The sequence below is a fragment of the Myotis brandtii genome, unplaced genomic scaffold, assembly GCF_000412655.1.
Source record: "Myotis brandtii unplaced genomic scaffold, ASM41265v1 scaffold133, whole genome shotgun sequence".
Lineage (NCBI taxonomy): Eukaryota > Metazoa > Chordata > Mammalia > Chiroptera > Vespertilionidae > Myotis > Myotis brandtii.
The window spans coordinates 3,581,706-3,594,321 of record NW_005354718.1 but is presented as its reverse complement, the minus strand read 5'-3'; the positions used below and the strand labels follow the sequence as shown (position 1 = coordinate 3,594,321).

General features: G+C 38.4%; 1 protein-coding gene across 3 annotated transcripts in view; it reads left to right on the top strand.

Moving 5' to 3' along the window:
• TTBK2 (tau tubulin kinase 2) overlaps window positions 1-12,415 on the top strand; it is a 115,936-nt gene extending 103,521 nt beyond the window's left edge. For all 3 annotated transcript variants that reach the window (XM_014534844.1, XM_005860316.2, XM_014534845.1), the window contains 2 exons: window positions 1,220-2,481; window positions 4,810-12,415. In XM_014534844.1, the coding sequence (XP_014390330.1) occupies window positions 1,220-2,481; window positions 4,810-5,272 (1,725 nt within the window). In that variant the 3' untranslated portion in view covers window positions 5,273-12,415. The remainder of the gene's footprint in view (window positions 1-1,219; window positions 2,482-4,809) is intronic.
• The last annotated feature ends 201 nt before the right edge of the window (window positions 12,416-12,616 follow it).

The window sequence follows — 12,616 nt, the reverse complement described above, 5'->3', positions numbered from 1 at the left end:
ATCAGATATTTACATTACGATTCATAACGGTAGCAACATTACAGTTATGAAGTAGCAACGAAAATACAGTGGGCCTTGACTTACGAGTTTAATTCTTTCCGTGACGGAGCTCGTAACTCAAATTACTCGTATGTCAAATCATAAAGTGAACGAGTGAGACACGTGATGCTGGGCTGATGTTGTGGCGTTCACTGTGACGTTCGCTGCGCCAACTAGCGGTGGGGTATCTGAAGCTGGCTCGTAACCCGAATTTTAGCTCGCAACTCAAAGCAAAAAATCGGCCGAGAGATGGCTCGTATCTCGAAAAACTCGTTAGTCGGGACACTCGTAAGTCAAGGCCCCACTGTATCTTGATTATCTTCTTGAGGCTTAAATTCAGAGTTTACTTTTGCAAAGTTGATGCTATCAACTGACCATAGGCACATTAAATAGAGAGAGTCATTCCTGTCTTGAGTCCTGAAAGAGGAGAAAGAAAGGCTGTTAATAGAACCTGGTAAGATTCTATCTATGGGAGTGGGGCCATGTGACAGGAGCTATGGCCAAGTCTCTCTGAATGTAGTCCCTTGCAGTCCCTTGCAGTCCCTTGGGGAGGGAGCAGAGAGAATTAATACCCAGACCCTTATCTCCACAAATTCAGATTCTATGTTGGTGCTGGCCATTGGGCAAACCCAGAAATCGGAAGACAAGGGAGTCTGGGATAGCACAGTCTGCAGAAGTCAGTCTTCCAGAACACAAAGCAGGCTAAAGAAATGCAGGGGTGAACCTTGAAGAAGACTGTGCTGTACAGTTCCTGAGCTTGGGTGTCGTGCATTTTTATTCAGAATTGTTCATTTTAAGTATGAATTAGGCCAGTGATGGCGAACCTTTTGAGCTCGGCATGTCAGCATTTTGAAAAACCCTAACTTAACTCTGGTGCCGTGTCACATATAGAAATTTTTTTATATTTGCAACCATAGTAAAACAAAGATTTATATTTTTGATATTTATTTTATATATTTAAATGCCATTTAACAAAGAAAAATCAACCAAAAAAATGAGTTCGCGTGTCACCTCTGACACGTGTGTCATAGGTTCGCCACCACTGAATTAGGCAGACCCGGCCAACATACGTGTTCTTTTTATAAATTAGAATTTGAGGTGTTAAATCTCAAATCCTGCATCTTCACTTATATTCTACATTATTGCATTTTTTTAACTTTTTTTTCTTCTCTCTCTCCAGATTACAATTCCTCGACCTTCTGTGGCATCTACACAGTCGACTTCAGGAAGCTTTCACTATGGTCAGCTGCCAGAGAAGAAGGACCTTCAGCCTATGGAGCCCACTGTGGAACTTTATTCTCCAAGGGAGAACTTCTCTGGTTTAGTTGTGACAGAGGGAGAACCTCCTAGTGGAGGAAGCAGAACAGACTTGGGGCTGCAGATAGAGCATATTGGTCCTGACATGTTACTCGATACCAGAGAGTGTGAAAAATCTCAAGACCTGGGACCAGAAGACCTTCCTGACCATAACAGACCGGCTGGGAGAGAATTTGAGAGTCTCCCTAGGGAAACTGAAGAGAAAAGCCTGCTAGGGTCAGATAATGAAGATGAAAAGTTAAGTAAAGGGCAGCATTATATTGAGATCTCCTCTCTCCCCGGAGACTTAGAAAGGGATCACTCAGCGACTACTGAACCTCTCGACATGACAAAGACACAGACTTTTAGTGTGATGCCAAACCAAGACAGAAATCATGAGAGAATGAAGCTTCTGTCAGTTGGAACTTCAGAAATTTCCCCAGGAGGCATTGACCCACGTGCTGAAGGACAGATAGGCCAGGTGGCAACAATGCAAAAGAGTAAGATATCTAAGGATGATGACATCAAGAGTGAAGACTTGCCCGGTCTTCAAGGAGACCTCTCTACTTTTTTGCACCAAGAGGGTAAGAAAGAGAAAATTGCCCCTAGAAATAGAGAGCTATTTAATAGTGTTTCAGAGAGTGAACATTGTCCCTCTTCCCGGAAGGATATGGTTAGGTCATCCTTCGTAACTAGACACAGCCGAATCCCTGTTTTAGCACAAGAGATAGACTCAGCTTTCGAATCATCCTCTCCACTCTCTGCAAAAGAAAAGCTCCTCCAAAAGAAAGCTTATCAGCCAGACCTACTCAAACTTCTGGTGGAAAAAAGGCAACTCAAGTCTTTTCTTGGGGACCTCTCAAGTGCCTCTGATAAATTGCTGGAGGAGAGACTAGCTACTGTTCCTGCTCCGTTTTCTGAGGAGGAAGTCTTCACTCCCTTTTCAAGACTGGCGATAGACGCCCCCCTGAGCAGGTCAGCTGAAGATAGCTTTTTGTCACCTCTCATCTCCCAGTCCAGAAAGAGCAAAATTCCAAGGCCAGTGTCATGGATCAACACAGATCAAGTCAATAGCTCAGCTTCATCACAGTTCTTGCCTCGGCCACCACCAGGAAAGCCACCCACGAGGCCTGGAGTAGAAGCCAGGTAATGCTGTATGCTCTCCCCATGTTAAGTGTATAGCACTGTTTCTGTGTCTGCTTGACTCTAACATATAATATGTCAGAGGTTTCATTTCTTTGTTGCCTGCTTCTGATTGTCTACTTTCTTCCTTGCCTTTCCCAAGCCGTAGCACAGTGTAGTTGAAGGGGTCAGATTGATCCAGGTTAATTCTTGGCTCACCCACTTTCTTGCAGTGTAAACCTCAATTTTCCTATCTATAAAATGGTTTGAACATTTGCCTCATGGTTTGGGGAGGATGAAATAAGGGAGTGTATGTCTAAAGCTTCTTGCAGTGCTGATTAGCATGCAACAGAGTTACTTCTTTTCCAGTCTGTTTTAACTAGATACTCAGTATTTTTGTAGCTTTGGTTAGTCAGCATCCTGTTATAACAGATGTCATTATAATGTCAAATTCTAGTGAAGAATAGTGTGTTCATCATTTGATGACTAACTCCTGGTAGCACTACTGTTTATCTGATTATAATGAATTAAACAAACAAAAATCCTACAGCCGGTTTCCCTAGGTCTGATGCTAGATACGGCAATACATAATAAAGTTATTGCTTTAATATTTACTGTATGGTATATTTGTTTATTGAATTTCTCATGTATAGTTGACCATAGAGTCAATAGATTATATTTTGAAGAAGAGGAGGAAATATTGGGAGGTAATGAGCCAGTTAAGAGTGCTTTCCTTGGAGCCATTACTCACTTTCACAGAGTAGAATAATGGTCTAAACTTTTGGAGAAGAAAGAAGAAAAGGATAGTCTTTTAACAAAAATAAAGTGAAAATCAAAATGCTAGTACATTTGCATGAAAACTAGCCTGTCTGAGATAATATAATAATAGGCCTCTTCCTGTTATAAGGATATCTAAAGCATATTAAAGTAAGATTCTACCTGTATCGTTACACAGCAGAACTTGTTACCCTTACCTAAAGAAGGTTTAGTTTTGACTTGCCCTAAGGTTTCAGGTTCAGGGTAACTAAACATTAGATTTGAAGTGCCAGTGGGACAAGACTTCCATAGGAAGAATGGTGATGAGTAAACAGCAGTCATTTTATGAGATTTTAAAAAGGTGATTCTATGAACAATATTTACATATCCCCTTTTTCTTCTGCTTGGCATCTATGCTTAATAGAGATGGCATATCTGTGGCTTGAACTACTTTGGACTGCAACAAACAGGTCTTAATTATCATTCATTATTTAGCATTTTACAGTGTCCCCTAAAAGTAGCACTTAGTAACTAAGTCAAGCCTGTGGCATTGTGCCAGATATTAGAGTTGACTCATCTGGGAACTCAACTTTCCCACTTAGGTCCTGGCACAGAGGAATTATTTTATTCCATTTCAAAATTTTTACTATAAGATCCTTGAGAATAGGCGTAACCTGAATGAATTTCATGTCATTTTTCAGAATAAGTAGATGGTGGGGAAAGAGAAGGAAAGAAAATTCATAGAAAAAAATCAGTAATTTGTTGCTGACCCATGATGATGATGATGATAGCTATTTATGTGCCTGCATCCTGTACGTACTAATACAACCTTGAAGTTCTTCTCCCACTTCCTTCTGTAAGGAGTGGCATGTCAGCAATATGAGGTTTAAATTCTTAAACTGAGTGGATTTTAAGCTAAAACAGAAAAACATTTAGGGCAAAGAAGACATTGCTATTCATATGAATACTTTCTGGATTGGAGCTCTGACTTGTCAGTGAAGAGGGGCAGTCAGTTTCCAAACTCAGCTCTCCTGAATCTCAGGCTTCTATCAGGGCAGAGACTGAGTCCCAGAGAAATCAGTGAGTACTCTTTTATTTTGGAAACTATTAAATGAAGCTGAAATAACCTCTTTCTATAGTTCCTGCTATTGGTGAGCACAGATCATGTTGAAGACTTGCATTGTGAGGTTAATATTTGCATATATGTATGCAGAATTCCTGTCCTAGGAGCCTTAAACAAAATGTCAAGGCATTTTATGCTAGAGACGTTTTATTTAATCCTAAAATCAGAAGAGCAAACATGCCATAGGAGGAAGAGGACTAACAACATCCAAGTGCTTCTGAATGGCAGACATCCAACTAAGTACTTTACTTGGGTTATTGCCCTTGGCTGTTCAGTAACGTGGTGAGATTGATAATATTCCCATTAAAAGCTAGGAGAGATTAAATAATTTGTCCAGGGTCATGTAACTGGTATATAAAAGAGTAGCTGTAACCTGTGTTTCCTGAATTTTGACTCACATCATACAAATTATGATTGGGACTTTATAGGCACACTTGAAATGAATTAAAATAATTTTTCTCTGTACTTTTAAGGCTCCGCAGATACAAAGTCCTAGGGAGTAGCAATTCCGACTCAGACCTTTTCTCTCGCCTGGCCCAAATTCTTCAAAATGGATCTCAGAAACCCCGGAGCACTACTCAGTGCAAGAGTCCAGGATCCCCTCACAATCCAAAAACACCACCCAAGAGTCCAGTTGTCCCTCGCAGGAGTCCCAGTGCCTCTCCTCGAAGCTCTTCGTTGCCTCGTACATCTAGTTCCTCGCCATCTAGGGCTGGACGGCCCCACCATGACCAGAGGAGTTCATCCCCGCATCTGGGGAGAAGCAAGTCCCCTCCCAGCCACTCAGGATCTTCCTCCTCCAGGAGGTCCTGCCAACAGGAGCATTGCAAACCCAGCAAGAATGGCCTGAAAGGATCTGGCAGCCTCCACCACCACTCGGCCAGCACTAAAGCGCCCCCAGGGAAGAGTAAGTCAGCGAGTAAACTCAGCAGATAGGAGCCAGGCCGCATCTCTGAAAGGTGTGAGATCCTCCTCCTAAACCTGATGCATGTGTATCCCTGTACTGTCTATTTTAAAAGTCTGTGTTGATTTTCTCTTGCAAAAGAAAGTAACATGATAAATTATTTATAAGGAGACATAAATATTTGATAAGGAATTACCTAAGGCAGGCAGCAAGCAGATCAGGAATTAATGCCTTTGCACAGGAAGGGGCAGTCTAGCAAATCCAAGAGGGAGAAACTGATTAAATGAACTTTTTTTTTTTTTTTAGCTGCTTCTAAAACAAAAGAGTCAAAAGTAGGAGATGGAATGGAATTTTAAAGGCTTTGGCCTGCTTATTCTTTAAGGCTCTACTCAAACATTATATAGCAAAATTGAAACCTCCTGTTTTAATATTTTCATTCAAAACTTCTCAACTTTGGAGTTCAGAATTGCTCCAGTATTAAAGTATGTAAGAAGTCTGTTGCTGGGGAGCCAATGCTGATACACATATATGTAGCTTGTGTATTTATCTATATGGAGAGTTCACACCTTTACTTTGCCTCATTCCTCGTACCCTCCTTGGATTTCATATTTTTTAAAGTTAGTGTTTCTCACCTGATCCAATCTTTTATTTTAACAATACATTCTAATATGCTTTTAGCAGCATATGCTAATATTTTCCTTTGGAGCACTATAGTCTCAATATATTTTTATTGTGAGAAATAATTGATGACACTTAGGTAATAGAAGGGAAAATCTAAATAGAACTAGTTTGCAGGCTTTAGTGCTTTAGGCAGAGAGGGGCAGAGTGGGGGTGAATGCCCTATAAGGCAGAAGAACTCTCTTTCCCTGTTAGTTTCTTCCTTGTGGAAGGAAAACTGACCAGAGTAGACCTTGATTCCTTAATTCTTCTCTGTACCAACTATTTCTAATGCCAACCTCCAAGATGATACCAAGGAAGTACAGTGCTGTGAAATGTGACTTTATGCTTTTAGAGGTTTAAAAAGAAAAGTAGAAAGAAATTAAGTATGTTGTTGAGACTTATCATCCTCAAACTTTGTATTTTATACATGTAGTCAGTTAGGAATGAGTATCTGGGGAAATAAATTTAGGTTCAGTATTTATCTTTTATTTTAAAGTTTTTTTTACCAGCTTCTCCTGTGCTTTAGTTTGAACATTTGAGTTTCTTGACCTGATTTTCATGTAATCTCAATTTACAAAGCTATAAAGAGGATCATATTTGTTCTAATCTCACTCTTCTGCTAACAGGAATCAGGCAAAATTAAATCATAGTAGACTTTGAAATTGGGCTTTTTTATACTTTGATGTTTTTTGTGTTGTAAAGACCTTATTAAGGTCAGGTAAATTGGTCTGCTTGCTGTTGAAATTTGCCTTCTAGCAAACATCTGTGCTTTCTTTTCAACCTTGTGTTTGCTGCCAAACCTAATGTGGTTGAATTTGGGGGGGAAAAGAAATATATTTTCTCACCAAGTGAACATATTCTAATGCTGCATCAAAGTTGCCCTGAAGCTGCACTGAACTTATCTTGTTCTCTTTATCTGTGTTGAGCTTTCTAAAAAAAACAAACAAACAAACAAAAACATACAAAAAAAAACAAAACCTCAAAACACTATTGAGGCATATTTTGTCTCCCATAAGAATTGTAGCATAGTGTGGAATCTTAATTTCTCTCTGGTTTCGAGCGCTATAGAGGAATGCACTAGATAAGACATATTTGCTGTTTACCTAAAGCAACTGTAACATTGGAAGACCCATCTTTCTGTATTATATTGTATAATAGTTGCTATAACACTACTTGCATGTCTTCATGGTAAATTATATAAATATTTATAAAAATATAGAGAAACATATGCTTATATAAACTCATTCTTTCTCATTCTCCATTTGTAATTTCAAGATCACGGATGGAGAAATACCGTTTTACTGTGTGCCTCGCGTACACTTGGGCCTTGCCTGTCTTCATTTTCTGAAAATACGTTCTTGGCACGTGACACTTAAGATTCTTCTTGCCTTCCTTGCGTATAATGCAAGGGTTGGCAGTCTTGAACAGGCCAAGATAGGTTATTTGATTTTCATTTTTTAAAATATTTTAATAGGAGGAAAATTACTGGGACATGCTTGTAATACTGGTTCAAGGATTTGTCTTGTTAATTACATAATGCTGTTCTTACGGTTAGAGTGGATAAACTGGGATGATAATCTTGGGTCTGACGAATTGATTTTTTAAAAAAATCCCTTAAAATTACCATTCTGCTTTCCTCTTTTAACTTCACTTTTTGAGGGGTGGTGGAGGAGTAATCTACAATTAAGAAATTCTCTTTTTTTCTGCTCTACTTGCAAAATTGTGCGAAAAGTAGCCAGCTTTATATCTTGACCCCTTTAGTCAGAAATGTGCTTGTAGTAACCATCGGAAAAGCTGAGAGGCTGCGGTGTGGTGTGTGTGTGTGTGTGATTTTATATCTGATTGACATTTCTCTGCTAGCAGTCAAAACTGGCAAAGATGGCAACTTAATGTTATTCCTCTTTTTTAGTTCTTTCCATTTTTCTCACAACTTTTCCACTGTGTTTTGCTCCTTTTTCTAAATGGTACCCACAAACTCAAGGTCCAGAAATAGTCTTGCTGTGTAAGACTATTTTATTTTGCATGTAGAGAAAAGTGTTAACCAGAGATTTTTCTGCTTGAAAAAGAAAACAAACTAATATTATGTATCAGTAGGTCCACTTGAAAGTACTACTATCTTATACAGGGTGGGGCAAAAGTAGGGTTTTAGTTCTTTGTGTGGAAAACAATACAGTAATTAATAAATAATAATACAAGAATTAACTGTTTTGCATAGTCACAACTGTAAACCTACTTTTGTCCCACCCTGCATAGAGATTTTACGGTTTTTAAGTGCAATTTGTGCTTTTAGATAATACATGTCTCGGGCTAAAAAGAGAAGTTCACAGCCCTGAGTAAAGCCCTTTTGGCACAAGGATTTTTGTTTTTGTTTTATTTTAAAGTCTGATACAGAGAATGAGTTGTATTGTTGTTTTCAGTTCTTTCTTTTTTCTTTATTTTTTTTAGTGATGGCATATTTCAAAATTCAGTGACAAACATAGATCATCCAAGTCATTTTAAACCAGTTTGGTTATTCTACCTAAGATGAGGGACATGGCCGTCAGTTAAAGTCAAGCCAAACTACACTAAAAGTATTATGGAGCAGAAGTAAATTATCTTTTGAAAATCAAGTGCCTCGTCATTTCTCCTATCACAGCAAAGTGGCTGGTTACCTTGCTCTTACCTTCCCTGTCTAATCTCTGGAACTACTTGGGTGAAATGGAAGATGGAATTAGCAACATTTTGGTCCTTTCAGGTAGCATTCTTTCTAAGTTATGCTGCCAGATCTCCAGGGTGTACAGAGGAGTTAAACGCTTTTAAAATTCCACAGTAATCTTTTTTGTTGTTGTTGTTGCCCTGGGGCACTTTTTTATATTGGAGAAAAAAGTTAAAGCACAAACTCAGATTCCAGAAAAAGATCACACATTGTTTAGAGACAGTCTACATAAGAGTTACAAAAAATAGTTGCCCAGGCATAAGCATACACAGGTTTGTTAATTATACACATATGGTTACAAGTGTGCTTGCAAAAAAGTTCATTGGAAATATACACAAGGCTCTGGAAATGTACACCTTGTAGTGTTACAATTCTATATTCAAACAAGGAAATTTGACAGTATGTTACATTCACTTACAAGTAGACAAAATGCAGAATACAATTCATCTTCTGTACAAAAAGGAAGGGCAGTCACACTTTACAAAGCGAGAGGGCTCCAACTGTAAGGAAAGCTGGGGCCTGGCCGAACTTTGCACGGCCTTTTGACTGTCACAAAATAACCAAAACATTCACATAGTAATCTTTCGCACAGCTTAAAGGCATTTAACTTTAACATATAGTGAACAAAAAAGGAAAATTGGGTCATACCAAATTTAACTTTAAAGCACAGATTATAAACATCTTTGAAGGTTTAAGTCTTAGGCAGGCACCATCATTCTCAACTTGGTACGCAAGCTGGCCTTGCTGACAGTGGCATAGCTACATTTACTGTTTTTTTTAGGTTGCAAGTTGTGAAGTAAATGTTTTTTGTAAAAGTTGCCAAGTTAATCAAGTCCTAAATAAGTAACAAAATGATAATTGAGACCCATTATTATCCACTTTATATTATTTGCTTTAAAATACTAAACAAATTTCAGCTGCTTACTAATACAGTGAACTAGTTATGCAGTATCTTTCTGTTTAGCTCCTCCTACCACTGTGGGAACTTGAGGTTCTTTAGTAATCATGAGATTCCTTATAAGCCACAGATTTTTATGCAAAGGTTTCTATGGTTGTTTTTAATCAACAAGGAAAAGGTGTACGTTAGGGCATGTTTTATAAACCCAGACACAGATAGTTAAAATAACAATTAGTTTTTCTGTACCTTTGAATAAAAAACAGATGCCTTTTCCCCAAAAGCAGAGGATTCTTTGTTCTAGGAACTACATTCTTAATCTAACATAAGGAACTAGTGATAGGAGAAACAAGATCCAGAATTCAGAATTTAGGGGGGAAATACATTGTACTCTGGCTGTTTGAAAATAGGTTTACTTGTAGATAAGTCTAGATTTAGTCTTGAAGATCAGAGTTTTGACATATAAAAATGTTTTTCATTCCTTTATATCAGTCAAACATGGCATACATTAGGGAAACAGTTCTCCTGTCATGCTCCTGTATTTTGAAATTAAGTTGTTTACATTCATTCTCTTAACATCTGCCCATTTCTGCTTATGTGTATTTACCACAGATGTGTTGGGGGCCTTGCCTGAAAAGAGAGAGATTTTTAGCACCTGTATTACTGTGGCGATAAAATGATTGACAATGCCATTGTTTAAGTTTCTTGAATTTGGTTCTGTAGACAGTTTATTTGCAGTTACTTATCTATGTTTTACTACAAATGTATTACAGGAGTAAGAAATGGAACCACTATGGTAGTCCTCATAAATCAATATCCACCCAAGTTCAGAAACCATAGGTGCATACTTGGACTGTAACTTAGAGAAGGTAATAAGATGGTTCTAGTCCATGGGGAAGCCCCAGGTGGTTGTAGGACATCCTACTTCCTTGTCTCATCCAACAGAACTCTGGTGTGGACCTCAAGGATGTGGGAGCAGAGCACTTGAGATTTGCTCCCCAGCAGTTGTCCTCAGTTTTGGCTTAAATAAACTCTTATAAAAAAATTTTTTTTAATGATGTGGGAGTAGTGTGGAAACATCAGATCATTAGATATTAGTAGCTTAGCTGTTCCTCTAGAATTATGAGAAATCTAACCCAGATAGTCTTGAGAGCCTGAGGAATCTGTTGCCAACCTTGCTGGAGAGAACTGCAGGAGGCACATGGGGAATTCCTTTAGTTCTTAGATAACTCCAGGACGTGGGGTAAGGCTCCCTGTTCCTGTAAAGGGGAATTTGGATGCTGCACATTTCAATCCCTAAAAATCCCTGGCTGGATGTGAAATGATGTCATTAAAGTCTTGGCCCATTAATATATTTTTTAATTCAGTTGTGATTATTGGCTCTGACTTTTTTTTATTATTCCCCTTAAGCAAATTTGGATCAGAAAATTAAAAGTATGTGACAAGATCAAGATCACCTTGAGGTTATACACAGTCTCAAGAACTGAATAGCCAAGTACCATTTATTTGGTAATGATTTGAATATTTCCTTAGACTTTGCTTGTTTCTTGGTCTTAAAGAGACATGTAAAAGAAGTGAAGCCTTTTTCCTTCGTTGCCATGTGAAACTTTAACCAGGTCTGCCTCTTTAATTGGAAGTGACAGTTTGGGGCATAGTGTATAGCACTGGTGATACTGACATGTCTCTCAGACACCCAGGGCTTCTGGGTTCCTTGACCTAGAGAATAGGATTCACTGAGGCAGATCTTTGGCCCATGTGACTGTAGAATTTGCTGATGACATAACTTTACATGCTAACGATGGATAGGAATTTTATTTCTTTTCATTAGTTTAATATTTTATATTGTGTACTGAAGTGTTCACTCATCCAGTTAAAAACATTGAATAAACCAAGTTTTTGTATAAACTACCCTTGTCATAGATGCTTTCCCCCTTATAATATACGGTATAAATCAGCGGTCGCCAGCCTTTCGGACCTCACGGACCACGGGTTGGCGACCACTGGTTTAAGTCCTTAAAATTCCATGTGCAGCACTTCAACATGCCTGGAGTCTGTCTGGGTTGTTCTTCACTCACCCACAAGGATAAACAAGGCTACCAGAGCTCGAATATGATTTATTTTAGGAGAGCAACCCAGGCAGGGAAATGCCCTTGGGACTTTTTCAAAATATTTTGTTTTTAAACCATTCAGATAGATAAATCAGTTCACTAAGATAAAAAGCATTCAGAAATACAGATAGGAAGATAAAGGAAATACAACAGTGTGCCATTCGGGGCTCTGAAATTGGATTGAGTGAAGCAAATAAAGAGAACAGATCTGATGACCCAGGCTTGAGCCTCCTCCCCTCTCCCTCATACATAGCCTCTGATCCCCTTCCTGACTCCTTTCCTAAAATAGCCAATGCCCATTTAATTAGGCCGTTTACTTAGACATTGACAGCTTTCAGGGTAAAAAGGGGGGAGGGGGAAATATCTAGTTTTTCATTAGATACAAATCTTGAAAGTATGAACTATTGGCAGCTGTTAAATCAGATTGAATCATAAACCAAAAGAATTCTCTCTTGTCAAGCAACACCAATACGTCAGCATGGAGGACTTTAATAATTCCAGTTTTCTCCCTTTCTTCTCCTCTTCATGAAATCAGTGATGAGAAATTCTTTTGGAAATGCTTCCAATGGTATTGTGTCTCTTTCCCCTCCAAGCAGCCCTCTGTATGCATTTTAGCTCAGGCAACAAGGACAATAGAGTATTGACAGAAACGTGGAGTGCTTTTGTATGGGTCATCTGTACATAAAAGTGTAATTATTTATTTAATTTTCCCATTTGTATCATATTAAAGCTTTGTACAGTGTTTTAAGTTCTGTTTTAAAATTATTTTGTATTTTATTTTTATAATCTAGTAATAAAATATTCATTCCGCATGCAACTCTAGTTCTGTTTGTATGATGGCTTGGATTTCAACAGTGGAAAATATTATTTTTCTAATTTAATAATGTTATTGAATGCACCAGAGGTTCCAAGATTATCAGGGAGCAGAGAGGGTTGCTATAAAAGCAGTACCGCATCCAGAGGCCTAGAGAAGTGCTGGACTGAATACAAACTATCAGGATCCCTGCAGCTGAAAACC